This window comes from Episyrphus balteatus, chromosome 2, assembly GCF_945859705.1.
Source record: "Episyrphus balteatus chromosome 2, idEpiBalt1.1, whole genome shotgun sequence".
NCBI lineage: Eukaryota > Metazoa > Arthropoda > Insecta > Diptera > Syrphidae > Episyrphus > Episyrphus balteatus.
In genome coordinates, this window is record NC_079135.1 from 22,462,334 (window position 1) to 22,490,067 (window position 27,734).

At 30.2% G+C, this 27,734-nt stretch overlaps 4 protein-coding genes across 5 annotated transcripts in view; 1 reads left to right on the forward strand and 3 right to left on the reverse strand.

The window, feature by feature from the left end:
- Nucleotides 1-2,678: 2,678 nt before the first annotated feature.
- On the reverse strand, nucleotides 2,679-3,929 carry LOC129908540 (nudC domain-containing protein 3). Its single transcript, XM_055985119.1, has 4 exons — nucleotides 3,718-3,929; nucleotides 3,565-3,646; nucleotides 3,058-3,505; nucleotides 2,679-2,999 (listed from the first exon to the last, which is right to left on the reverse strand). Exons 1-4 carry the CDS (start codon nucleotides 3,816-3,818, stop codon nucleotides 2,728-2,730), a joined length of 903 nt encoding a protein of 300 aa, XP_055841094.1. The 5' UTR covers nucleotides 3,819-3,929; the 3' UTR covers nucleotides 2,679-2,727.
- A 3,401-nt stretch (nucleotides 3,930-7,330) lies between these two features.
- Nucleotides 7,331-8,494, reverse strand: LOC129908541 (nurim homolog). The gene is made up of 3 exons (XM_055985120.1): nucleotides 8,090-8,494; nucleotides 7,834-8,004; nucleotides 7,331-7,739 (listed from the first exon to the last, which is right to left on the reverse strand). Exons 1-3 carry the CDS (start codon nucleotides 8,414-8,416, stop codon nucleotides 7,470-7,472), a joined length of 768 nt encoding a protein of 255 aa, XP_055841095.1. The 5' UTR covers nucleotides 8,417-8,494; the 3' UTR covers nucleotides 7,331-7,469.
- A 2,398-nt stretch (nucleotides 8,495-10,892) lies between these two features.
- Nucleotides 10,893-21,386, forward strand: LOC129908535 (proton-coupled amino acid transporter-like protein CG1139). Of its 2 annotated transcripts, none has more exons than XM_055985113.1 (10): nucleotides 10,893-10,999; nucleotides 13,116-13,194; nucleotides 13,266-13,331; nucleotides 19,701-19,851; nucleotides 19,918-20,039; nucleotides 20,097-20,323; nucleotides 20,386-20,516; nucleotides 20,577-20,755; nucleotides 20,816-20,991; nucleotides 21,059-21,386. In XM_055985113.1, the coding sequence occupies exons 2-10, from the start codon at nucleotides 13,175-13,177 to the stop codon at nucleotides 21,298-21,300; spliced, it is 1,314 nt and encodes a 437-aa protein (XP_055841088.1). In that variant the 5' UTR covers nucleotides 10,893-10,999; nucleotides 13,116-13,174; the 3' UTR covers nucleotides 21,301-21,386. The 2 variants fall into 2 exon arrangements, with proteins under 2 accessions (XP_055841088.1, XP_055841089.1); XM_055985114.1 differs by lacking the exon at nucleotides 10,893-10,999 and adding an exon at nucleotides 11,008-11,029.
- Nucleotides 21,387-24,369: 2,983 nt separating this feature from the next.
- The window catches only part of LOC129908533 (proton-coupled amino acid transporter-like protein CG1139), a 35,230-nt gene continuing 31,865 nt past the window's right edge, over nucleotides 24,370-27,734 (reverse strand). The window contains exons 6-8 of the mRNA XM_055985111.1: nucleotides 25,309-25,487; nucleotides 25,069-25,244; nucleotides 24,370-25,005 (exon numbers count right to left, since the gene is read on the reverse strand). Coding sequence (XP_055841086.1) covers nucleotides 24,752-25,005; nucleotides 25,069-25,244; nucleotides 25,309-25,487 — 609 coding nt within the window. The 3' untranslated portion in view covers nucleotides 24,370-24,751. The remainder of the gene's footprint in view (nucleotides 25,006-25,068; nucleotides 25,245-25,308; nucleotides 25,488-27,734) is intronic.

Genomic DNA, 27,734 nt, shown 5'->3' on the forward strand with positions numbered 1-27,734 from the left:
TAGTGCGAAGACCTCTGACATTTTGATAATATAAAGACAAACATTCTGGATGATTATTTTGGGATTGAGGAGGTTTAGGGACGAAAAAAATTATTAAAATTGGTCCGACTTCTTTGTAAATGAGAAATCCGATTTGAATTAACATGAGAGGCGAATGACGCAAGATCATTTGCAACATCAGCTGGAGTGAGATTGTACTCTTCATGATATCGGACGTAAATTGATCTTAGCAAATCTGGGTTGGTAGGGAGACCTTCTTGTTGAATGGAAACTATAAGGTTTGTTCTAGTAACCCCATCAACAATAACGGAGTCATGTTTGTCATGTAGGTAAGCAAGGTAAAGGCGAATGTTAGCATAAATTCTACGATCACGAAGACGTGAGAGGACGTAACGACCATCATCGTTAAGGTCAACAAAATGTTTTGTTAACTTGGCTACTGGTGGGGTAAGAGGATCTAAGAAAGGGGGTGAAGATATATGAGGATTATTAAGGCTGGAGGAGTTTGAGACGGAGCAGTTGGGGTACTGTTGTGAAACGTTATGGGTGAGAGAAAGTCCAGACGTTGTAGTGATTGGGGGACAGTAAGAATGAGCTGTTGGACTCAAAGTAGAAGAGGGTGCAGGGTAAGAAGATGAGGAGGTTGTAGAGTATGAAGAAGAGGATGTTGGGTTTAAAACGTGAGATCGAATAAAATTGGGGTAGTTCTTTACCGAGGAGTTTACGGAGTATTTAGGGTTGGGACAGCTACTCGTAGAAGAATCTGAAAGGTCAAAAGAAACACGTCTATTAGGAATTGTTGAAGGCTTTGGTTGAGAGGGAGTGTTTGGAAGGGAAAAGTTGTGGGTAGCATTAAAAGTGTTATGGGAACGAAAAGGATGAACATTGTTAAAGTCAGGATATCTTCCAAGTTTAAGATGCCAGTTCGGATCAGGTCTAAGAGGACGATTGAAAGAAACGCGGGCCTTCTGGGCGGGAGCAGTATTTTTAATTCGACGAAACTCGACACCATCTCGTTCCGTCACGTCGGATCCAGGGGAGAAAAACATCCACTCATATTTTTTAGGCAAGAATGCGTAGAAAGTTGAGGTGTTATATTTATCGGATTGAAAAATCTTCTTGAAACGAGCATTGTGAATTTTAAAATGGGAGGAGAACCACTTGGAGAGCCATTTGACGTCAGTGGATTTGGGTAACCCTTTAATCATGTACTTCTCCATTGGAGATACCATGCACGGTGCAGAAAGGCTAGGAGAAGAGGCAAAAGTTGATGAAACGGGATCTGTTGGAGGATCAGTTGAATGATGGTCGGAAGCCTGGAGCTGAGCAGATGATGAGGATGATGAGTGTGATTGAACTGTATTCAAAGGAGCAGTATGACGAGAGTCAGCCGAAGTAGAAGCTGTAGGTGGTGATATTGTCGAAGTTGTTGGTGCAGAGACAACAGGAACATTGATTGAAGTGCCAGGCATGATAGGTTGAGGTGCAGGTAAAACAGGATTGAGTTCAACGTTGATGGCAAGTATTTCATCAAGGATGGATTTGTTATTTGGCGAGGCCGAATTGTTATCGAACTTGTTGTAGAGGAAACGAAGCTCATCCATAACGCCATCAATCGACTCTTTAAATCCATCCGATTTATTTTTTAGGCATTCCATTGCATTTACTAAATCACCCGTGCGGTGATTAAGTATACCCATTTCTTTATATAATGAGTTCACTGCATCCGAACCTTGGGCAAGAAATCTTTTTAAAATGTCTAGATCATCACTAAAAGATTTATTAGACCGATGATGCGTTTCAATTTTAGTGTCCATTGTTGAAAGCAAGTCAAACATTTTATTGAGTTCTGCTCTGAGTTGAGAGGGGACAGGAACAACCTCACAACGTGATTTCGAGTTGGAATTGTTGTCCAACTTTTCCAAAGAAATGTTGATGTTATCCAAAGTATTGTCAATAGTCGAATTGACTTTACTATTGTAACCACGCACTTCAGCCTTAAGTTCCAAAAAAGAGTCTGATAATGACCGCAGAAGGTCATTATTGCACTTTATTGCCCGCAAGATGTGGGCAGGCGACAGAGATTTGCAATCCTCGCAATAATAACAAAACTTTTCCAAAATCTCCGGAAGATGAGATTTGGTAGTTCTGCTCAAACCAATGCATAACGGATGGAAGCTTAAGTTGCAGATTCCATTGCATTGAATGAGGTCAGTTATATTGCAAGAAATAGTGCAATTAATGTTACCGCACTTTGCTGACATATTTATGATGGGTAGGTCAGGGACAAACGAAAAGTCAGTTAAAAAGCCAAGAAAACTGCAGGGGTAATCGAAAACGTTAAATGGGGTCGATTATCACAATATTCGCGAATATAGTTGGGTTAATCGAAACAGAAACTGCGGAGATAAGCACAATAGGTATTCACAAATGTGGTAGGTTATATGGCAAGAAAAAAGAAAAGAAAAAACTGTAGAGTAAGCACTTTAATTTCTTTTTTAATTTTATTTTGATAAATTGAAGTAGGTCAGATATTATTATGATTAATATTGAAGACACAATTAAAGGGCACTTGAATGAGTTGAATTATTAAGGGGCGAAACAGAAGGAGGTAAATACAAATTAATTATACGGAGCAGAAGTTAATATGCGACTGCACTTGACGACGGTTAAATTCCAATGTTATGAAGTCTTTATAAAAAAGTAAACAAAATCAATGTTTAAGTTCTAATTAAACTTAACCATCGAAGGATCAAATGGTTGTCCTTTAAATGGCGATCCCTCAGCATCCCACGCCTCACGCAATCTCTGCAAATTATTCCTTTCCGCTTCTGTTGGAATACCAGCTTCCTTTTGTTGTTGTTCCCATCGGAGTTTCTCAATGGCAGCTTGTGAGTCTGGTGGTAGTTCATCCATATATTTAGTGCAATCAATTTTACTAACATCAATTGCTGGCTCACCATCAACCAAACGATCCCACCAAGCTTCTTTCATTTTATCTGAAATTGGAATCTAGTCAATCTAAAGACAAGCCAATAAAACAAGTTCGGAGTGTACCTAAAGTAATTTGAAGTTTTCCCTCCGAGATTGTCCATAACGCATCATTATGTTTGCATTTAGCACTCAATACTCCATCGAAAAGTGGAACAGATCCTGGATCCAATTTCGAAATGACTTTAATGTGATTAGGTTCGATTTGAATGCCAATATGCTTGGAAGACTTGATGCCTTCTGGCAAACAGATATGTAATTCGATTTCAGTGGAAGTTTGTGACCAACAATAAGAATCGAAACGAGCTCCATTATGGAACTCGTTTGTCGAAAATAGTTCTTTTTTGTTTGAATCTTTGGGAATTTCTGATTTGCTTCCACTTGCTTCTTTGATTTCTGAATCTGTTTGCATTGGAAGTTCTTCAGTTGTGGTAACTTCGACTTCGGTAATTGCTGGTGAAACTTCCATGCTATCAGTAACATATCGATATTTTGGATCAAACTTTTGCAAGACCTTAAAAAAGAGATGTTTCTTGAAATCACGGAGACAAGAAGTTATCAGAATATTATTACTTTCATAACAATTTGTTCTTTCATTCCAGATGGGAAGCCAATTTTGTCATCTTTATTCTTTTGTTCGTAATAGAAATCCGTACTAATTTTGATATTTTTTTATATTAATTGGGGGAATATAGCTAAAGAAAACTGAAGAAGATTGATTCTTACTTTCTGGATAAGAAGCCGAAAATTGCATCTAAGAAGCCGGCAATAGTTTTGCGGTCTTGGAGGATTTCCATTAACATACCATCGAAGCGTTGTGGATCCATTTTTTTTTACAGAAAATTATTTGATAAATAATTTGTTTAAACTTTAATTAAAAGAAAAAGAAACCAAGAAATGCAGTGATTTTTTTGTTTTTGTTTACAAATTTCTGACATTTTGACAAACAGGCTGGGCAACCTTAAGATAAAAATACAAACAACTTGTTGCGAATTGTTGTGCAACACTACAGTAGTGGAATGAAATAAAAGAACATTTAACAATATATTTGTTCTGCACTTTCAAATAAAAAAAAAATTGCGACAAAGCATTTCGTAGCTTGGATGCTATCTTGTTCAATTTACATTTTTCAAAATTTTCCAGATTTTACTTTCTCTCGATAAAAACAGTAGTGCCAAGGTACTTTATTTGTTGTGTTATAGGTATTTTATACAGAAATACCTTAGGGTCAATGTGGGTAAATGTAAACAATTTCATGTCTTTTTTTTCTTTCGACTTTAGATTTTTTTATGTTTTCACGGAACAACTTGAATGGTATCTACAAATGCAAATATGAAATGATGGCAATTCTTCTTTATAAATATAAACAAATATTTCCCAAATTGTTTACATTACTGTCAAATATGGCATGTTTACAAATACCCCACCATGTTTTTGTTTTTTTGCAAATTTAGAATTTCATCTTTATCATATGGATAACAACTTGAAAAACGTTCAAGAAGGTATTTGACAAAAACTTTTTCAATTCCAATAAAAGTTTTTGTTTTCTTCCTTTGATTCTTTATATAGGCGCCCAATATGCATCCTGAGCAGCTCTGAATGTCATATTTTTTTGTTTTATTACGTCAAAGACCGATTTTGCAACATCATCCACTGAAAATGATGGTGTTGGCTACTTTAAAATGTGACTCCGCGGCACTTTAGCAATAGTAATTGACTAAAAATACGTTATTTTTATTAAAACCAATAATTTCATCAAAAATGTATGTTTATATTTACCCCCAGAATACGTTGTTTACATTTACCCATTATGAAAAATATTCTGGGGTAAATGTAAACACATGCAAATCGACATAAATGTCCTGTATTTTAAAATTTGCTTGTATCACATAGAATCTACATCAAAATTAAAAACAAAAAAGTATTTGCAAATTATACTGACTTAATTGAATCTGCAAAAATATTTAATTTTCCTGAAAGACTAACGACTTGCTTGGCACTTTAAAAAATTATCTTTCACGGAAAATACGCTCGTCGAATGAATTCTTTCTTGACAGCAATGAGCTTGACGTATAAGTTAAAAGATACATGCGTCCGCGATTTGTACTTATGTATGCATCAAATAGATTTAACTGAAGCTTGTTATGAGCCATGTTTTCATTTACCCCTGTTTACATTTACCCACATTGACCCTAAAATATTAACAAACAAAAAAAAAAAAAAAAAAATCCGGAGAAAATGAGGTTTCTCCAAATTGAATTAGGTACAAATAATCAAAAAATTTGTTTGACATGATTGCATTGAAATGTTAATATTTCGGTATATACGCAATGCACTTTTCAAATAAAAGTCTTAAATGGATCCTGATATGATTGTTGAACAAATATATACATAAAATTACGAAAGTTTTTTCGAAAAGTTAGAAATAAAAATAAAAAAGTTTCCACGTTTGATTTTTAAAAAATGGAAAAAAAATCAATATCGTTACCTTCAAACGCTTATAACACAAGAACGACGCAACTAATGTTAATGGTTATGGTCTTAAAATGTAGCTAAGAATATACAAATTTTTGAATTTGAATTTTTTGAATCCATGGCTATACAAATGGTTTTTTTTTTTTTTTTGAGAATTTTTTTTGCATCCAACATGGATGTAATGGCCTTTTTACTTCGGAGTTAAAATAATAAAAAAAAAAAATCAACATTTTTGACAGATAGCTGCCAAAGTGTATGTATAGTGGTGCCAAAAATGTAGATAAACAAAAAAACACACCTAAGGTCCCTTTACTAACCCAAATCTATGTCTATGTTTTTCCAATACGTCAATATTGAGTATGATTTGTTGACGACAGCATTTACTTGATTTTGCAGTTCACCTTCCCAATTCGATGCTCAAGTCTACGAAGAATTTTTTTTTGTTTTAAAAATTATTTTCTAATGTTTTTTCTTGAATTTTTGAAGTGAAAACTTCTTTAGTATCGTAGTGATTTGAAACAAGATGAAACGAAAAAGTGACACGAAAAATCAATTGATTATAAATTTTTTGTTTTAATATTTAGAGGAATGAAATTCATACTGTAAATAGGTAATAGAATTAACTATAATTGTACAAAATTTCAATTAATTCCATATTCAATATCCTGAGATAACGGTAAAAAGATGTTCTTTTTCTATACACGTTATTTTTATTGATCTAGAGCACATATAAGCATTTTATTTGACTTTAATACGTATGCTGATAATATCACCTTTCATAATAACACACAATCTTAAATTGAAAAATACTTCAAAACACCTGTGCAGATCTGTTGCCGATGACCAGCCACCAGTGTGGGAAGTACCGTAATCTCAGTTTGAAATTTCGACATGGTTGGCTTTAAAAAATTCTTAGAAATATGAATGAAGCGTCATATAAAAGGCAATAATAAGCTTTCAGATGATATAAAATTTATTGTAGGTTGTCATATAAAAAAAAAAGTGGATTTAAAGGTGATTTAATAAAAAAGAGATAGACTTTTCGATTTTTTTTTTGCAAGAAAAATGATTTTTTAAGGTTTCACTTCTACCACGTGTGAGTTGCACACATGATTTGTTTTTATTTATATTTTTATTATTTTGAGTTTGATAATACTCTATGTAGTTTTTCGTTAACATGTTCTCTGTTAACTTTGGAGACTTAACATTTTTTTCCGCTGCGTACAAGGGTTCACAGAAGGTCCAGTGACATTATGCTGTGTGTTCTCTGCAATATTATTCATTACTCATTACTTCTATTGCATCCTTCTATTTCCTCCATCGTTCCTTTCTCGTGTTGCTTCTGTTTTTTTATTCTGAAAGGCCTATGTTCGTCAGTTCTTTTCGATTGAAGAACTCATTGACCTGATACTTCTCTAAAGTTCCGCGGCATCTCTTATGGTTATTTGGAAATGCGTTACTATTACACTTTCTGCTGGTGGCTTAGTACTTCTTAAGATGTTTGGCCTTATTATCGAAAATTTGCTACATACGATTACCGAAAAAAATTCACGGAATCCGTTCGTAATGGAAGATTTCATACAAATCGACACTACGATCGGACTTTGTGATTGCTTTTTCGAGAATAGGGGAAAATTTTCGATACGAATGGAATTCGTGTAAAGACCTGGGGTCGAATTACAGCACACGATAACGATCATACGTTAACGTTTTTACTATTTCTTTCTCTATTTAATTATTAGAAAACAATAAGGGCACATAGCAACCAATTCGACCCCTGATAGTCTCGTGTATTCGTAAAGTTATATGCCAAAAGTTCATTAAGCAGCCATAATGTATTTATAAAAATTTACAGGATCACAAAGAACCTTTCAAAATTATCTCCACTTTTTAATTAAGTAATATTTTTACGATATTACATTGATAAATGTTAATATAACTTTTCTTACAGCTACAAAAATGTTAATTTAAACTTAATTTTCTATTTTTTCCGAGATTTCAATTTAATGCATATTGCATTTAAGTTCATTTGATTTCCGTTTAAGTTGACATTTTTGATAAATTATATCATTATGATCTGTTGACCAAGCCACATACATGTAAGTTGTTAACAGAGAAGCCAAAACAAGTCGATCAATTGTCATCAAATTAACAGCCCATAAGATTGTGGTTAGTCCAACAAAAGACGGATGACGAACATGCGAATAAAGATGTCTCAATTCGAATGATTTATATGCCATTGGAGGTGCATACTCTTTCAAGTCGTAATAAGCCTGTTGAATTGAATCTTTAGTAAAATTCTTTAAAAGGAAAACTTAATCTCTTTCAGTGGATAACTGAAAGGCTTTTTGTGTTATCTTGACTCACTTGTTTAAGACCAAGAATTTCTGGTAAATCCATAATAATGCTTCCTCCATAAATCACCATCCATGAAAATCCATGAACCAACATAAAAGTCCACCAAAGCACATTACTCGACGTCACATCAATTTGCCATAAAACAATTGTTTGTGCAGAGTTCCAATTTTTGATCAGGTACTGTAAAAAATCGCCATCAACATCAATTTTGTATCTCAACATTTTATAAATTCGTAATCATGTTGCATAAACAAAATCTACTCACATGTAAACACAGCGATGACGTCAGACTATAAATAGAACGCTCTGCAACACCCAAGCCAATATTTTGAATAATTTTCTTAATAAATGAAGATTTCATAAAACTATGCTGGAATATGAATGCAATTATGTAAAGCGTATCATAAACTATAGCTGGGAAAGCTGTTGCAATTTTTGCATGATTATCAAGCAAATTAAACACCCAAGTGTAAGCCAAAGGGATACTTTTTGGTTGAGATAAAAACATCATTAATTTGCCAATTACATAAAATGAATACACAAAAGTTATTAGAGATAAAAGAAATACAAATAATTGTTTGATTGAAGCCATTATTTTAGAGAATTTATATTAAATAAATTGAGAAATAGAACAAATTTATGCAGAAGGTATTTTTTGTATTTATAGAAAACTTTAAAATGATTTATTGAAGCGTCAAAAAAATGCCCTTGATTTGTTTACAATACACTTTGTAACTTTTTTCTCATTTAGGAACGATGGAAGTTAACTGGTATTTTATACCATTTAAAATGATGTGGTTGAAATTTATGGGTTTACATTTGAGAGTTGCGGGTGTGTTCGAATATATAACTTTTTGTGATACCTAAAGGTAGATATGCATTTGGTTTGTTCAAGAATTTTAATTTAAAGGTACTTTGACACCAAAAGCTTTTTCGATAGCTGAACAGTAGTATTTGGTTTTGCTGCAGGGAAAAACTGCACGTCTGTTTTGTCCATAACTTTGAGTTCCGGTTTGGATGCAACTTGATCAACACATTTAACACACGTTCAAAGCCTACATAAAGCTATGTTCACACTAGGTTCAACATATGTTCCAAATCAACGTATAGCTAAAAATTTCCAAATTATTATAACTGATGCATATAAGACAATGCCTTAAAGACATAATTGAACCTACACATCAAGTGACCAAGTTTGGAAAGGTTTAACTATTCATTATCTCGATTTGGAACGAATGTTGAACGTGTTGATCAACCTACCCTACTAACAATTTTGCTTCTATAATGCTTTACAGAAGCAACAATTGCATCTGTAAAGCTTCATAGAACCAAAATTGTTTGTCGGGTAGTGTGGACCCAGCTTAATGAATGGTTAAAACTTTCCGAACAGAGAACTGATGTATAGGTTCAGATTAGAGCTGTAGCAAATCGTATCTTGAATCTTGAAATGTAGCTTAAGAATGTACAAAAGTTTTTTGGTTTTTCAAAAAAAATTTTCAACTACAAAAAAGCAGAGAAAACGAGGTTTGAAAATCACTCTCAATAGAAAAATGAATCAAAAATTGTTCGACATGGTTGTATTGAAGTGTTGATATTCCGAGGTCTGCGCGATGTATGTACTTTTTAAACAAAGGTCTCTACAGAATTGTGATAAGATTACTGAACGAATATAAACAAAAATTTACCAAAGTTTTGTCAAAAAATTAGGAAAAAAATCAAAAAAGTTTCCACGTTTGATTAAAAAAAAAATCAGTAAAGGTCACAAAAATAATAATTAAGAATTCAAACAGTCTATAAAATTATGTTGAGTGAAAGGGTGTTTTTTTAAAAGAAAAGATAAAATTCGGAATTAAAAAAACGTTTAAAAGATGGTACCAAAGTTAAAATTGGTAAAAAAATTCATTTATCACAGGCACCAAGAATCTGAGGTACATTTTTTTTAAGTTGGAAGGGTGTTTTTTTTTTTTTTTTGTAAATTAATAAGGAAAATTCGCGATAAGTCTAGTAAAATTGAGTTTATAAAAGGTAGAGTTAAGGCGGCATATATCATGGACCATGCGTCTAATATGGATCACCAGACTTTTTTTTTTTCTCTTTTTTGTAAGTGTTTTTATTTTTTTCGGTAACATACCATTATTTAGCAAAAAAATTTTTTTTAAATAAAAAAGGAAGTATATTATTTTAATTTCATAGTAAGGCAGTGTTATTCTTAGCATTGCCGTTTCATTTTTAAATTTTAAACATTATACTGTGGGAAATATGGACCACCATGGGCTTTATGGATTATATCAGTTCATATTACCGCATATTAAAAAACATATTTTCTATATTACTTCACGCAATGAGTTCGAAAACAAAAGAAAATATCCGAAACGAAAGACTTGGGATCCAGAGGCTATAAAAAGAGCGATTGAGATGGTTAGTTCCAAATGATGTGGCTTTTTAAAACCGAAAAATACTCTCATAAGGTTATGCAAAATTTTTTCCAAATCATGAGGCAGTTGCCCAAAACCTTTAAGAGTAAAACAAAAATAAGAAATGAAGTATGGCAAAGAATTTGCAATACTATATAGATATAGAAGGCAGTGTTTAGAGTTAAAAAAATTAAAATGGAGTAACATACGGTAGTGTTCTAAGTCCGATTTTGTAACTTTTGTTTTTTATGTGAAACACACCTCAAAAGGAAGTAAACATCTTGGCAACGTTCATATAACATTATCGAACTCCTTATTTATGAGTTTGTTTTTGTTATATATAAAAAAAAAATATAAGAAAAAATAGGTATTGACGCCTTTTGTTCAAATCAAAATTTCTTTTTTTTTCAAACAAGTGAAATCTTTTCAATTATAAAATTTTTATTCTCCAATCAAAGAAGTAATAAAGTTTATAAAGATTTTTTAGATTATACTTATCTTTATGGTAAGACAGTAATCATATACATTTTTATAACCATCAGTGTTAACCTTATGGAAAAAGAAGTTTATTGTCATATATCTTTTAAAATTTTTATTACAACTCTTGATAATATTGTCTGTTTAAATGAAATTAAAAAACCGTTAGCGGCAGGTTTTTCATTCAGTTTGTTAAATATTGCCTCGTGAAAGACATAAACATTGCGCAGTTATTTTGGAATACCTAAAAATCGCGACTTGATTCGAAATTAAAAGTATTCGAGGTTAAAATATATTTTTTTTTGTATAACAAAGTAAGAGGAAATTTGAAAGGTTCTTCTGTAAAATAACAAAAAAAAAAAACTAACAGAAACATAAAATTTCATTAATTTGATCTAAAAAACATGGACTTTTAAAAATTTAGAAAGAAATTTAATGTAATTTATGTGTATTGTTTGGTGTTAACTAAAAAAAAAATTTAAAAAAATAAATAAACAAAAGGATATGAAATTTTTTTAAAAACTATGTTATATTTGTACAAAAAAAACTCTCTAATGTGAACCTAAAAATACTAGTACTCTACCGCCAGAGTCTTATAAGCTAGTTGCTATTTATGATCTACTTACGTTAACAAGAACTGAGTAATAATAATTTGATAAGAATACATTAAATGATTGAAAATGCATTAAATGATTAAAATTACTTAAGGTTAAGGTGTGTCTTAATGCATTTGTATAAGAATTGAATATAAAAATCTTAATGGACTTTAGAAAATCTTTTGTTTTTAAAATAAAATTCTTTCCTCGCTTTTGTTTCCTTTAAAACTTTATGGTGTTTTGATCTATCAAAGTCTTTGTATTTCTGGTTTTAATAATATTTTAATAATTCTGCTAGAACCAGCGTGAAGTGTGAAGATCACTACATTTAGCGCATTTTAGTATGTTTAAGAGAGTCCATATTTTCTTCATCTTTTTAATTGTATTTAATAGTGTTAATCAAATCTTAAAAAAAAATCTCACTTCAGTAGGCCCTTCGGAGGCAAAAATGAACTTGGACACTTATAAAACTGTTTTGAATTTAAAGAATTTTAAAATACTTTGAACTCCATTTTATGATTTTCTTAAGCTTCTGAATAAAATTCCCTGTGAAAAAACCACACTTTCAGTTTCGCACCAACAACACACTTTCACCCTATTATTTTAATTTTTTTTTATTCTTGGTTTCCATTTTATTTCATCACCAAATAAAATTTATATATTTTTAATATTTCTTTCACACTTTCTTTTAAGATAAAAAAATAGCCTTTGCTTTTCAAATATCATAAAATGTACTCTTTGGTTTTCTGTATTCTATCTAAAATGAAACTCTTCTGCCAATTTTTTTAAAATTTTTAAAGATGTTTTGGCTTATTACGGTTTTTTTTTTTCAATTTTATATATCCCAAAAACTTAACGAGTGCATTAAAAAAACCTTAATCTTCTAAGTGATTACCTAAAACATCAATAAGTAGTGTCACTTGAAAAATTCATTGTTATAGGAAATTTATGGTGGCGCATGATTTTGACATTCCAAGAGTTCAATATTTTTTTTTTTTGATATCTTGAAAGTCAATTGCTCTCAAAGAACTTAATTCTTTTCGTAAGTATGATTACAATGTTAACAGCTGCACTTTGGGTAGTGTTTTCAAAAACACTTGATAGCTTTTATAATACCTGTTGTGAGTAATCACAATTTACAATCAGGAAACAACTTAAAAAACAACTTCATAATATGTTTACATTCTTGTAATATTAGTTAGTATACTTATTACTAATCAATTAATCAACTATTTATGTCACAAGTATTTTGGTTTTCCCAAAAGATAAATCAAAAGTGTAAATGGATTTTTAATGACGAAAAGAGACTTATAATAGAGTAGTTTTCCAATGAGGTCTTAAAGTTTTGAGAATGTTTTTATTACCCAAAAATGAAATACTGAGGGTTCAATTATTTGTTTAAATTAAAGAATTAGTCTATCGTAAAAGACTTTACTACAAAAATATACAAAAACAAAAAAATTAGAGATAGTTTTACATTTCTGATGGGATAATTTATGAACCTATTGTTTTCATTGAATTGACGAAATCTTTCTTTTTTCAAATTTTGTAGGGCTCTTACACTTAAAGTCATAGGTTTAGTAATAATGGTTAAAGATTTGGAAATATTTAATTTGAATTTATTAAATCTTTTAGCCTTAGTTGGTTAAACATTTATAATTTATTGTATTACACTAATATACACTGTGGCGTATACGCAACAAAAAAAAAATATTATCTACATAGATAAGAAAATAAAAGAATGAATTAAAAGATAACAGATGCTTAAAAATGATATTTTAAATGATTTTATCTCACTTTTCAGATATCATTATTAACTTATTTTGAGAGGAAGGTAATGTTGACATTTGAGTAATCGACAAAATGGGTGCCACAAAGAAAGTGTAAGTTCAATGTTAAAACATTTTCTTAATAAAACAAATTCATTGATTTATTTAATCTTTTTCTATTATAGAGACAAAAAACTAGAAGAAAATGATTATGATCCACATGAGCATAGGAATGTCAAAATTCCTACAACGTGAGTAAAAGTATTAGTTTTTCGATGTCAACCTTAATTTTTTACTTGCGATATAGGTACTATTAGTCCGGTCAATTTAGACATCCGAGGTTACATTAATTCCCAGCAAGCTGAAAATTGGTAGGATTGTTGGAAACACCATCATAAATTAAATCTAAAAAGTCCTCATCGATCCGAGGTGTGGAAAAAAATTTACGGGGGGTCAAAGGTCACAAAAACTGCAAAACGGTAAGTCTTATCAAAAAAATTTCAATGCAAGAATTGTAGACCAGATTATTATATATAAAAAGTGTCATGACACTTTTTTTCCTAAGACCCACCGTTTCTTAGGTATAACGATTCAAAAAATTGAAGTTGAGTCGAAATCGTCATAATCAGGCCTATTCTGAAAAAAATCTCCCAACTGAAAAGTTCCTAAAATTTCATTATTTTTTAGCTTGGATTTCGTTCTTCAATGGTTAAGAATATGGGGAAAGCAAAAAAAATGGAAATTTTCACCATTTTTCCGATAGGGGCCCTTCTCCCGAAACCATTTCCTTGAGAATTTTTGTTTAGAATAGGTCTGAATATATACAGGGTGTACGATAGAGAATGGACAGCCCTAAAACGGTTGATAGCTACACTTATGACTGTTCTAAAAACAGATAGAAAAAAGTTCTATCGCAACCAGTTCATAAAATATTGGCTTTTTTTCGTTCAGTGTATTTTAAATTTTATCATCTTATGTTTTCGTTCACTACAACCACGAATGAATGAATTTTATTTATTTCTTTTTTTTTATCATTTTCTACAATAATTGTATGAGTACATAAACGCTTTAAAAACTGCATTGCTATTGCACATTTTCGTAAAAAAAATTTTGAAATCTATTTTTTGATGCAAAATGTAAAAAAAGTATTTTATGAAAAATTTTAAACACCTGTGGTATAAAATAAATCCATAGAAACCTAGGTGGCCAACTTTCTTAAAAACATTCTCGTTTAAGGGGAATATTGTAGAAAATGATAAAAAAAAAGAAATAAATAAAATTCATTCATTCGTGGTTGTAGTGAACGAAAACATAAGATGATAAAATTTAAAATACACTGAACGAAAAAAAGCCAATATTTTATGAACTGGTTGCGATAGAACTTTTTTCTATCTGTTTTTAGAACAGTCATAAGTGTAGCTATCAACCGTTTTAGGGCTGTCCATTCTCTATCGTACACCCTGTATATATTCAGACCTATTCTAAACAAAAATTCTCAAGGAAATGGTTTCGGGAGAAGGGCCCCTATCGGAAAAATGGTGAAAATTTCCATTTTTTTTTGCTTTCCCCATATTCTTAACCATTGAAGAACGAAATCCAAGCTAAAAAATAATGAAATTTTAGGAACTTTTCAGTTGGGAGATTTTTTTCAGAATAGGCCTGATTATGACGATTTCGACTCAACTTCAATTTTTTGAATCGTTATACCTAAGAAACGGTGGGTCTTAGGAAAAAAAGTGTCATGACACTTTTTATATATAATAATCTGGTCTACAATTCTTGCATTGAAATTTTTTTGATAAGACTTACCGTTTTGCTGAAAATCGTGAAAAACCAGTTTTTGTGACCTTTGACCCCCCGTAAATTTTTTTCCACACCTCGGATCGATGAGGACTTTTTAGATTTAATTTATGATGGTGTTTCCAACAATCCTACCAATTTTCAGCTTGCTGGGAATTAATGTAACCTCACCCCCTTATTTTAGTCTAATTTGACCGGACTATATATATCAAGTTATGCATTTGTACAAAAACAAAAAGTTGAGATAGCATTTTTCCATGACATTACGATGGTAGGGAAAGCCAAAAAAGTGGGTCCCGGAAGTCCGTCTGTCTGTCTGTCTGTCTGTCTGTAAACGAAGCTACAGCCTAAACGGAAAGACCGATTGATGTCAAACTTGGTATGTAGCGTTATTTGGCAACTCTCCAGAGGGGTTATTGGAATTAATTTTTTTGGACCAAAAATAACGGTACTTGTCATATACCGATTTTAGTAAATTTGAAATATCTCGAAAACGATTTTCTTTAAAAAATTCAAATGTTGGTTTTAAGGTAAGATCTATCTTTTATTGAAAAAATTTTATTTTGAAAATCATTATTAACGGTACCTGCCATAGAACCGTTTTTTTCAAATCCGATTATCTCCGAAACTGCTTATTCGATTTCAACGAAACTTTTTTGTGAAGAAGCATTTATATAATTTAAATATAAACCAAAAATAAAATTTTCAAAAAAATAATTTTTGGATTTTTAAAAAAAATTTGAAATTTTTTTTTGAAAAATCAAATTTTCGAAAACGGGACATTGAATTTTTTTGAAATTTTGTTTTTAGATGCTGATTAGTGATTTCTACAAAATTGCATACCAATTTTATTTTAAATTTTTTTTTCCAAAAAATTATTTATAACAAAATAGTTTTTTTAAAAAACGGCTCTAACGATTTTGACAATTTTTATTCTAAAAATGCATCTTAATATACCATTTAAATAAATAATTCCCACGCCTCTTTCCCCCCCAGATACCGCACGCGCTGGGGTCCATTTTCACCGAGTACGAAGTCATTTGCGGATGATTATCGTATCGGCACTTTTTAGTGTTTTTTGAAGGTAAAAACAAATTAAAAAGAACTAAATAAGTAAAGAGAATGGTGATACGAATATCAAAGGAAGGTCAAAGATTGGGACTGCTTAGTACAAGCATTTATTATATCTGTGCAAAATAAAAAAAATTTAAAATGAACAAAAAAATAAATTTAATATTTCATGTTTAATTTTCAGAAAGTGTCAAAATTTTAAAACAAAAATGTTTTAATAGTCAAGAGTATTGATAAAAAAATAATTCAATATACATACATATGTACATACAATTAGGTATAAAGACATTAAATGAGAAAAGAATCAGTAAACATTGAACATAAATACAAAAAAAAAGTTTATGAGCGTGGTACACTGGTTTTTAGTATTTTTTTCAGACTAGTTTTATTAATATTAAAATCAAACAGATTAGTATTCAAATTTACAAGCTTACACATGCGAGTTAAGGGCACATGCATACCATAATTAGTACGGTGTTGGGGTAATTTTATTAAATCTAAGCTACGAAAGTTATAAGCACCTCTCCGGTAGTTAAAATTAATAGAATTAAGCAGATCCGGGCCATCAATTACACCCGTTATAAGTTGATGAATAAATACAAGGTCGTTATTTACTCTCCTTTGAGACAAGGTTTGGATCTGCAGTAGGTTGATTCGATGCTCATAGGAAGGAAGGTTAAAAGGGTCCGTCCATGGTAAGCCTTTTAAGGCAAAACGAATAAAATTACGTTGGACTGATTCTATTCTTTCTATATGGATGCTGTAAAAAGGTGTCCAAACTTGAGATGCGTATTCTAAGTGGGGGCGAACTAAGCTGTTGTAAAGAGCTAATGTAACGTAAGGGTCCCTAAACTCTTTCGACCAACGCTTGACAAAACCTAACATAGAATTGGCCTTGTTTACAATCAGGTTTATGTGCTCTGAGAAATCGAGGTTGGAGTTAAAGTTAACACCAAGGTCTTTAAAGCTATGCACACGGAGTAAAGTGTGATGCGATATCTTATAATCGTACAGACTAGGAGTTTTTTTCTTTGAAAAGGTCATCGTCTGACACTTAGTCGGGTTGAGATTTAAACCGTTCCTTGTACACCAAATAGCAAATCTATCAAGATCATCTTGCAAGGATATGCGGTCATTCACAGAGCTAATGCTTTTGTAAATTTTCATATCATCTGCGAAAATAAGAATTTCACTCTTACGTAAACATAACGGTACGTCATTAATAGCTAAAATAAAAAGAAGAGGTCCCAGGTGACTACCTTGCGGGACGCCCGATTTGGCAATGAACGATTTTGAGAAGGTCCCTCTGAATTTCACCTGATATGATCTATTTTTAAGGTAAGAAGAAATCCAAGTGATAAAACTTATAGGAAAACCAAACATTTTTAATTTAAACTTTATGATGTCATGAGAAAGTTGATCAAAAGCCTTAGAATAGTCTGTATAAATGCAGTCGAGTTCCTGTCCACTTTCTAAAGCGAAGGAGCAATTTTGCAAAAATGAAAGTAGATTCGTAACCGTTGATCTTTTTTGCATGAAACCATGTTGTTGATTACAAATAATATTTTTACAGTAGAACGTTAAACTATCACAAATAACTTGCTCAAAAAGCTTTGGAATACATGAAAGTTTAGATATTGGCCTATAGTTAGTTATGTGGGCTTTATCTCCCTTTTTAAAAACAGGAGTAATATATGCGCTTTTCCATATGTTTGGAAATATACCCGATTTAAGAGATAATACGAAAATGTGTTGAAGAGGGAGAGCTAAAACGGATCTACAGTTTTTCAAAACTATCGGAGGAATTCCATCAGGTCCCAGAGAGCAATCATCATGAAGAAGTGAAAGACAGTGTGAGATCTTATCGAGCTCAACTGGAATACTGTTAAATGTAACTTGGGGGTAATCACGTAAATAATGGAAGTAATCTATATCTATATCGATGGGGGTATCAATAAAAGATTGACTAAAGTTATTTGCAAACGCGTCAGAGATCTCAATAGTACTTTTTAAGATATTATTGTTATAATTAAAGTTGACTGGATAGCCGTCAGACTTTTTTAAAACTGCATACTTGGTTTGTGGGGCAATTTGATTTGTTTTATTTAAAAAAAAAATGAATTTTATTTTTTTTCTAAATTTCTATATAAAAGTTTTAAAAATTTAAACAACTTTAAGGCTAGGCACACACATGCGATTTTGATCGCGCGATTATTCAGTCGCAAATTAGATGACAAGAATTTCAATGACTCTAGACACAATTTTCAAATTTTTAATCGCGAGAAGCAAGTGTGTTCACAGTCATTGAAATCCTTGTGATCCATTTTTGCGACTGAATAATCGCGCGACTAAAATCGCATGTGTGCGCCTAGCCTAACTCTAAGAGTAAGTTCTTGCGACTCAGTCGTGCATTTTATTTTACAGTGGTTTACATAAATTCAAATTCTAGTTGTTAGATAGATTGTTAGATAAGTTAAGATAATTTCGCTTCTTCCGTGGTTTTTCAAAAATGGTTCATAAATCCTAAATACTTAAAGAAAAGTTTATAATTGATTTAATTTAATCTGCCACCAAATTAAGTGTAAAAAAAGCTCAACGAAAATTGAACATATTCGTTTTAATAAATTGTAAAGAAACTTATTTTGGTTTTAAACATAAGAAAAGAGTTGGTGTGGAAATGCGTTATTTGTATCTTTTGTTTATATTCGTCTTATTAATAAACACATAGTGGGAACATAAGATCCAGTATTTTTATCTTGATTTGATAGGAACCTTATTCAATATGGACTAATTTAATCTATTTTTTTTTTTTTTTTATTTTTAGAGTTAGAAATAAGTGCATTTTTCTATTAAGGAATACAGTGGAGTAATATCGTTGTGCTCATCTTTATTGACTATTTTGAGCCCTTTGAATTTAGAAATGCGCTGTGTTTAGCTAACATATAAATGAGGTATTGTTTCAGGATATCAAATATGTCTCTAGCTCAATTTTTGATTTTTGGCGCAAACGCCCTTTTTGCTTAGTACGGCACTATAATGTCCCAAAATCAAGTACATGACTACAAAATGCTTGACTTTTGAGTTATGGTTTTGACATTGAAATTGAGCATATCATAACCGTCCGACACATGTCAAATAGGCGACTTTAAATTTGCTCTTTAACGGCAAAATTCTATGCTCTTCGAATAGTTCGAAGATTCAGTTTGGTTATGTGAAAAGCTCAAATATTAATATCAATATGTCGAGCTGACACTTTAAAAAAATCATCTTTTTTATACACTGAAAAAAGTCCAGTTTTACAACACCAACGTTATTTGTGCAGTTTAGTAAGAAATAATCGGTTAAAAGAAACCAAAATGTCTTCATTTTTTTTTACCGACTTCCAAAAAGGAGGAGGTATTCAATTCGCCTGTATTTTTTTTTTTTTATGTTTGTTACCTCATAACTTTGGACTAAGTAAACCAATTTTGATAATTCTTTTTGTATTGGAAAGCTGGTGGCTGCAATTTGGTCCCATTTCAATTTCGTTCAGTTAAAGCCATAGGAACTATTAGAAAAACCATAAAACCCATGGAAGCCGGTTTTGTTTTTTGATAAAAAAGATTATTGGAGATAAACTTTAGATAACATCATTTCTATTTTTTTTGCTTTAGCCATCCCACCATTATATTCATAGAAATACATCATTCACATAACATTTACGATCCCATTTAACTTTTTCGTAAAATTATTCTAATTTTTGATTCTAGAAATACAGAAACCTTTATTCACTTCTTAAAAGCGTCGATCGGCACCGGAGTCTTGGCTATGCCAAGTGCATTTAGCAATGCTGGATACATAAATGGTTTGATTTTAACAGCAATTATCGGATCAATCGCACTTTACTGCCTACATCTTGTGGTAAGAATGTATAATTTGAAAATAAACATTAAAAAAAAAAACTTATATAAACAATTTTTGAAATAGATTAATTCAATGTACGAATTATGCAAAAGGAAACGAATACCATATTTAACTTATCCTGAAGCTATGACAGTAGCATTTCAAGAAGGACCACCTGTCTTAAGGTGTTTTGCTAAAATTGCAACGTAAGTGTCCTTTAAGCTTAAAAAAAAAAGAAAACAAAATAACAAATCATTTTCTAGGCCCTTTGTAGACGGTTTCCTCGCTTTTTATCACTTTGGCATCTGTTGTGTTTATGTGGTTTTTATAGCGGAAAGTATTAAACAAATCGTAGATGAGTACCTTATTGTCCTTGATCTGCGGATACATATGTGCTTTGTTCTGATACCACTTTTCCTAATATTCAGCATCAGGCAGCTGAAACACCTTGTACCATTTTCATCCTTTGCTAATGTTTTGATGTTTGTTGGTAAGTACTTATTTTTTTTTCAGAGATAAACTTTTGTCCTTAAAACTATCATTCATTTCTAGGCTTTGGTGTTGTCCTTTACTATATTTTCGTTCAATTGCCACCAATATCGCAGAGAGAGGCATTTACAAAAGTTACAAGGCTACCACTGTTCTTCGGAACTGTCCTATTTTCTCTAGAAGCTGTTGGAGTGGTAATATTTAAATATGAAGTGGTTTTTTTAATTCAAAATAATCTAAAATATCCCTTCAAGGTTATAGCCATTGAGCAAAATATGAAAACCCCAAAAGCTTATACTGGGAAATTTGGAATTTTAAACCGTGGAATGTTCATTGTTTTGGGCTTGTACATGGGTTTGGGATTTTTTGGTTATTGGAAGTATGGTGAAGAGGCGAAAGGCAGTGTGACCCTAAATATACCACAGGATGAAATGTAAGCTTTAAAAAATCTCAAAATGAACGAAATATCTTTTAATTTTGTTTTTTCTATTAGTCTTGCTCAAGTTATCAAAATATTCTTCGCTGTTACAACACTAATTTCATATGCACTTCAAGGATATGTGACAGCTGATATCATTTGGAATCATTATTTGATAAAAAAGACAACAGAAAAGTCAAATCTTGTTCTCTATGAACTTCTCGTTAGAGCTGGAATAGTTCTTCTTACATGTAAGCAACTTAACTTTAGAAAAATTGAAAAGTATGAATCTTATTGATTTTTTTTTTTTAATTCCAGTCTTATGTGCTATAGCTATTCCAGATCTATCACTATTTTTGTCACTGGTAGGTGCATTTTGTTTATCAATTTTAGGACTTATATTCCCAGCATTATTGGAATTATGCTGCAGATATTCAACAAGTTATGGCAAATTTAAATTCCATTTATTCAAAGATATATTTCTTGTGGTATTTGGAATTTTCGGTGGTGTAATTGGAACCTATGTTAGTATTTCAGAAATAGTCGAAGCTTATAATTAGTTTTATAATTTAAGCTTAATTTTAAATGTATTTGTAGAAATAATTGAAAAAAGCTAATAAAAACAAAGTTGCTAATTTAAACTTAATTTTATAGTTTTGAATATTTTACGTTACAACCGGGCGATGAGAGAACAACAAAAAAAATTTTGTTTTCTTCTGTTTTCATTCAAAGTTAGTTTGAAAATGTGAAGACTTTCTCTTCATTTTAGCTGTTTTTTACTTGCGATATAGGTACTATAAATATATCAAGTTATGCATTCGTACAAAAAAAAAAAGTTGAGATAGCATTTTTCCATGACATTACGATGGTAGAGAATGCCAAAAAAGTGGGTCCCGGAAGTCCGTCTGTCTGCCTGTCTGTATAAGGAGCTACAGCCTAAGCGGATGGACCGATTGACTTCAAATTTGGTATGTAGCGTTATATAACGTTTGTCTACTCTTGTCATATAATGATTTTAGTAAAGTTGAAATTGCTCAAAAACGGCTCCAACGATTTTGTTTAAAAAATTCAAATGTTAGTTTTAAGACAAGGTTTATCTTCAAATGAAAAATTTTTTTTTTGAAAATCATTATTAACGGTACCTGCCATAGATCCGTTTTTTTTCAAATCCGATTATCTCCGAAACTATTTACTCGATTTCAACGAAACATTTTGTGAAAAAGCATTAATATAATTTAAATATAAACCAAAAATAAATGTTTGAAAAAAATAATTTTTGGATTAAAAAAAAATTTTTTTTTTGAAAAATCAAGTTTTCGAAAACGGGACATTGAATTTTTTTGAAATTTTGTTTTAGATGTTGATTAGTGATTTCTACAAAATGGCATACCAATTTTACTTTAAAACTTTTTTTCCAAAAAATTATTTATAAAAAATTTGTTTCTAAAAATGCATCTTAATATATCAATCAAAACTGCATACTTGTTTTGGAGGGCAATTTGATTTCAGATTTTATTTTATTTAAAAAAAAAACGAATTTAATTTAAAAAATTTTTTTTTACCTATATAGTAGGTACCTACATTTTCCAAATTTCTATATAAAAGGTCTTAAAAATTTAAGCAACTTTAACTCTAAGAGCAAGTTCGTGCGACTCAGTCGTGCATTTCATTTTTAACTGGAGTACGCTACCTGCCATTAAATCGTTTTCTTGATATATGACTTAACTGTAAACAACTTAATCGATTTTAATGAAACTTTTTCTACGAAAGTAATTAAGTAATTTTAATATAAATACTAAGTAAAATTTTCAAAAATATTAATTTTAAATTTGAATTAAAATTTGTTTTAATAAGTGTATTAATAATTTCTTGAAAATGGCGGGAGTACAAATTTTTCAATTTAATAAAAATTACTCCTAAAATCTAACAGCTCTTAGTTATAAAAGAAATCTAAATGATTAGTTGAAATATGAAACTATTTAAAAAGTTGTTTTTGTAATTTTAAAAACAACTTTTAATACTATTTAACACTTCTTTTATAGTTAATAATCCTAGACAATTTTAAACTTTAAGATCCCATTAAAAAAAAATTAAAGTTTAAAACTTATTAAAGGAAAAACTTTTGTTTGAAAATAATCCTTGAAAAATGCCTTCTTTTACGACTCGGTCGGGTCCGATTGATACTGATCGAATTTATTTTTAAAATAATGAGAAGAAGAAGAAATAAAAAATGGAAATCAATTTCACTCTTGTGAAAATAAGGTTTCAAAGGACAAAAAAACTTTATTTAAATGGTTTCTTAAAAGTCTTAAATTATTTTGCTTCTAAATGATTGATATAAATATTCTAAAGAACATAAACAAATCGAAATATTTACCAAATTTTAAAATGGTCGAAATCTTGTTTTAAAAATTGTGCTAGTATTGTAGATTAAAAAAAAAGTACTATTCACCTTTAAATCTGTAGTTTTAAGGACAAACAATATATCAGTAATCGCACAATCTTATTGAAAATTGGAATAAAATTAGGGAGTAGCTATTTTAATGATAAAAAAAACAAACTTTAAAAATAAAATGAAATTGAAATTTTTTATAAATTGTCTGCTTGAGTTGGGGCAAAAGATCCACTTCACCTTAAGTGCTTGATAAAAGTAACCATTTTTTCCATCTATTAAAAATTATTTCGCTGTAAAACCTAAGAAAAAGAATTCATTAAACGCGTTTTTTACCTTCTAAAAACCATTACATCGCTCCAGCATACTTATGCTTTTGAATCATGTTTAAAACGAAATAATGGAATCTTCTACAATCTACATTTCTTCAACCAACTCCTCCCCTTTCGAAAGCACGGTACAGAAAAGTCACTTTCCCCACCAGTGGGTAATTTTATGCGAACTTTTTTTCAAAAATTTTGAAGAAAATTCTGAAAAAATGGGAATTGTTTTATGTATTTTTTTTTTAATTTTGCATCTAATAAACGTTGCAACTTGTCTTGTGGTTTTTGATTTTTTATTTGGTAGGTAATATTCTAATTAAGTCTTGATTTTTTTTTGTAAAATTTTCAACAAAACTGAATTTCATAACTCGGACTTTTTAAAATAATCATATCAGGGATACTTTAAAATTCTTGATAAGAATATTTAATCAAAAACTATAAACCAAAATCTATACCTACAAATCAGAATTTTGTATAACTACTACTTAAAATATTATTTCGTCACAGAAAATATATGAAATTAAACAAAATATGTGGCCTGGAGCCATTCGACGAATTGATTAGTTATACTTTCAGTAAAATATAAAAAAAAAAAAATTGTTCAATTCATCAATTTTATTTTATTTAAAATTCTATTATATAACTTAAATATTAAATTAATATTGCAACAAAACTCATTTAAAAAAATTGCAACTTCCTATTTCATACAGGAACGTAACAATACAAAAAACAGTTTTAATTGTACTTTAAACAATTTCTAAAAATATGTATAATATTATTAAAAATTATGAAATCAATTCATAATTTTTAACACAACCTTACGATTTAAAATGGCTTAAATAAAATTAAAATAAAATAAAATAAAAAAGAAATAATACAGAACAAATAGAATAGTTAGAAAAAGAAACAAATTTAGAATTTTTTTATAATCATCATAATGCATTGCCAAAAACCATAACATAATTTTTCTCAAGGATACTAACAACTATACAAATTGATTTTAAATAAAAAAGAAGTAATTAGGAAAACAATTAATAACAAAAATAAATAATAATGTCTTACACGGTGTTTATCACATTTCTCATTATTTAAAGAAATAAAATCAACAAATTACAGTTTAAAAAAAAAAATTAATCCAGCTCTCGAGCCTAATATATAATACTTTTCTATTAACAGGAATGTCTTATTTTGTATAAGTTAATTAAAATTATCTATATTTCACTTTATCCTCTGCTCCAGCAGAGGGCGCTCTTTTTACTTCTACGGAAATCCACTTTAAAGATTTTGTTGGCAATTTTATTCATCTTCGAAGAAGGTTTTTATGATTTCAGCAAGTGACGTGTATGTACCGATAACAAGTCCAAGTACTCCAACAATCACAAGGAAAGAATTGCTTACTACGAGCCACACTTTTGCGGAACCCTTCTTATCGTACCAATGGGTACAGACTTGAATAAGTGCTGGGAAGGCAAGTCCTAAGGCTGACAAACAAAGTGCTCCAAACAGGGAAATGAAGAGTTCCAAATTTGGAATGGCAACAGCTAAAAGAACTGCAAAGAAAATTAAATTTATTAAAAGGACCTTAAAAGGAATTTAAAAAAAAAATCACTTACATGTGACCAAGACAATGGCAGTTCTAACAAAGTATTCCCAAAACAATTTTTTTCGTTGAGGACCCAATTTCTTGGCAACATAGTCATTCCATGTGATATCGATGGCAACATAACAAGCTAAACCGTGAGTGATGAAGATTGCAAATGCCAATAGACCTTTCACACATTGTGCCAAGCTATTAAAGTAAATGAAATGTTAAATTTTTTTTTTAAGTAAAGGTTTTTAGTTATAAAACTTACATTTCTTTGTCAGGTAAATTAAGAGTAATGGATCCTTCAACTTCGGCTCCATATTTCAAATAACCAAATAATCCCATGCCAACGTACAAGAAGACAATCAAAAACATAGAATTGTTCAGTACTCCGCAACTGCCGCCAAAAGCTTTGGGTGTTTTCATTTCATTTTCAAGTGGAAGAATCTGAAAATAAAAAAAATGTTGTTTTATTAAATTAAGAGCAAACGGAGATTAAAAAGAACGAGGACGTTATAAAATCTTATTATTTTGTACTTCAATATCAAATTTCTTGCCGCTTTGTTATTCAGTTTTATTAAACGATTTTTTTTTAATTCGTCTGAAAATTGAGACTGCATAAAAAAATCCTACTAACAAATTTTGTTTATGTCGTCTATTTGTTCTTTAATTCACTTGTTTAAATAAGTTGCAGAATTGAAAGTACATACTCGTACATATGTATTTTAAAATTTCCAAGCTCTTTTATAATTCCAAAAGTTTTGATTGATGAATTTAGCAAAATCGAATTTTGAAAGAATTTGGTTAAAAATAATTTTGAAACCGGCAGAATTTTGCCCTCAAGACATGCTTGTGGGCTGAGCTCTTTTTTGTTAAACTTCGGTAGTCTTGTAGTTGGACAAAACTCTTTAGAGGAGTATTTCTTTAAGAGTCTTAAGAAGAAAAGAAAAGTACCTACATGTGTCAATGAGTATCCTAATTTGATATTTTTTATTAGTATTAATTCGAAAAGTACCAAAACAAAATATTGTTGAAGAAGAAGTTATTATTTCTATGTGTATTTAATTGCTGAATGTATTTTTTTCGCGTGTCTAATTCAACAACAATCCATTAGTTATTAGTTCGACATTCTCCTCTCTTAAAATAGTATAGAACACTCAATAAAGATTAATTTATCTAAATTATATTACGGCCACAGAAAATTTTGTATAGATTTTCAAAATTTCAAAATTTACGGTCACTATGGCGTATGCGTAATATTTTTTTTAAAGAAAATTAATTGGTTAAGATTTTTTTTCTCTTGTTTTACAAATCATAAAAATTCAAAATTTTGCATACGAAGTGTGCTGGTCATGTGTACTATTATAAATATGACGTATGGCTCTACCTTATTGATAGATAATGCGAGATCATTAAAAAAGGGCTAAAACATAACATATTGATTTTTTTAATTTGCTTGCAACGTAGCTGAATCATAATTTTAAAAGTGTTTTTTTTTTTTCTTAATTTTAAGGTTTATAATATTGGGGATCCCAAGTCATCACCTCTACTTTTCTGTAAGTTTGATTTCAGATAACATTTTTCCATGACATTACGATGGTAGACAATGCCAAAAAGTGGGTCCCGGAAGTCTGTCTGTCTGTATAACGAGCTACAGCCTAAACGGATGGACCGATTAATGTCAAACTTGGTATGTAGCGTTATTTGGCGACTCTCCAGAGGGGTTTTTGGAATTAATTTTTTTGGACCAAAAATAACGGTACTTGTGATATACCGATTTTAGTAAAATGGAAATATCTCGAAAACGGCTCTAATGATTGTGTTTAAAAAAATTCAAATGTTAGTTTTAAGCTAAGGTCTATCTCTCTATGAAAAAAAATTTTTTGAAAATCATTATTAACGGTACCTGCCATAGAACCGTTTTTTTCAATTCCGATTATCTCCGAAACTGCTTATAAGATTTCAACGAAACTTTTTTTGAAGAAGCATTTATATAATTTAAATATAAACCAAAAATACAATTTCCAAACAAATAATTTTTGGATTAATTTTGTTATTAGATGTTGATTAGTGATTTCTACAAAATGGCATACCAATTTTATTTTAAAACTTTTTTTCCAAAAAATTATTTATAAAAAATTAGTTTTTTAAAAAACGGCTCTAACGATTTTGAAATTTTTTTTTCTTAAAATGCATGTTAATATATCAATTAAAACTGCATACTTGTCTTGGAGGGCAATTTAATTTCAGATTCTATTTTATTTTTTTTTTAACGAATTTTTTTTTTACAAATTTCTATATAAAAAGTCTTAAAAATTTAAGCAACTTTAACTCTAAGAGCAAGTTCGTTCGACCCAGTCGTGCATTTTATTTCGTTAATAGATGCACTCATTTTGATGAAATCTTAATTGAAAAATCATACCTTTGGCAATAAACTTTAAGACGATATAAAAAAAACGCACTACTTTTTTTGGTCGACAAATTAATAATAAAATCTTTTTGTCATGTTTTTTTTATTTGAAAAAAAGTAGCTTTCAGATACCTATAGACACATTATTTCAAAATTAAAGGTGCACTATAATTTTGAGTTTTTTATATTCAAAGTATTTATACTAGAGCCGAAGGGAGGACAGAAAAGTCGAAATCTTCCAATTTGGGAGTTGCAAAACCCTTTCTAGGTCAAACTCCGACATT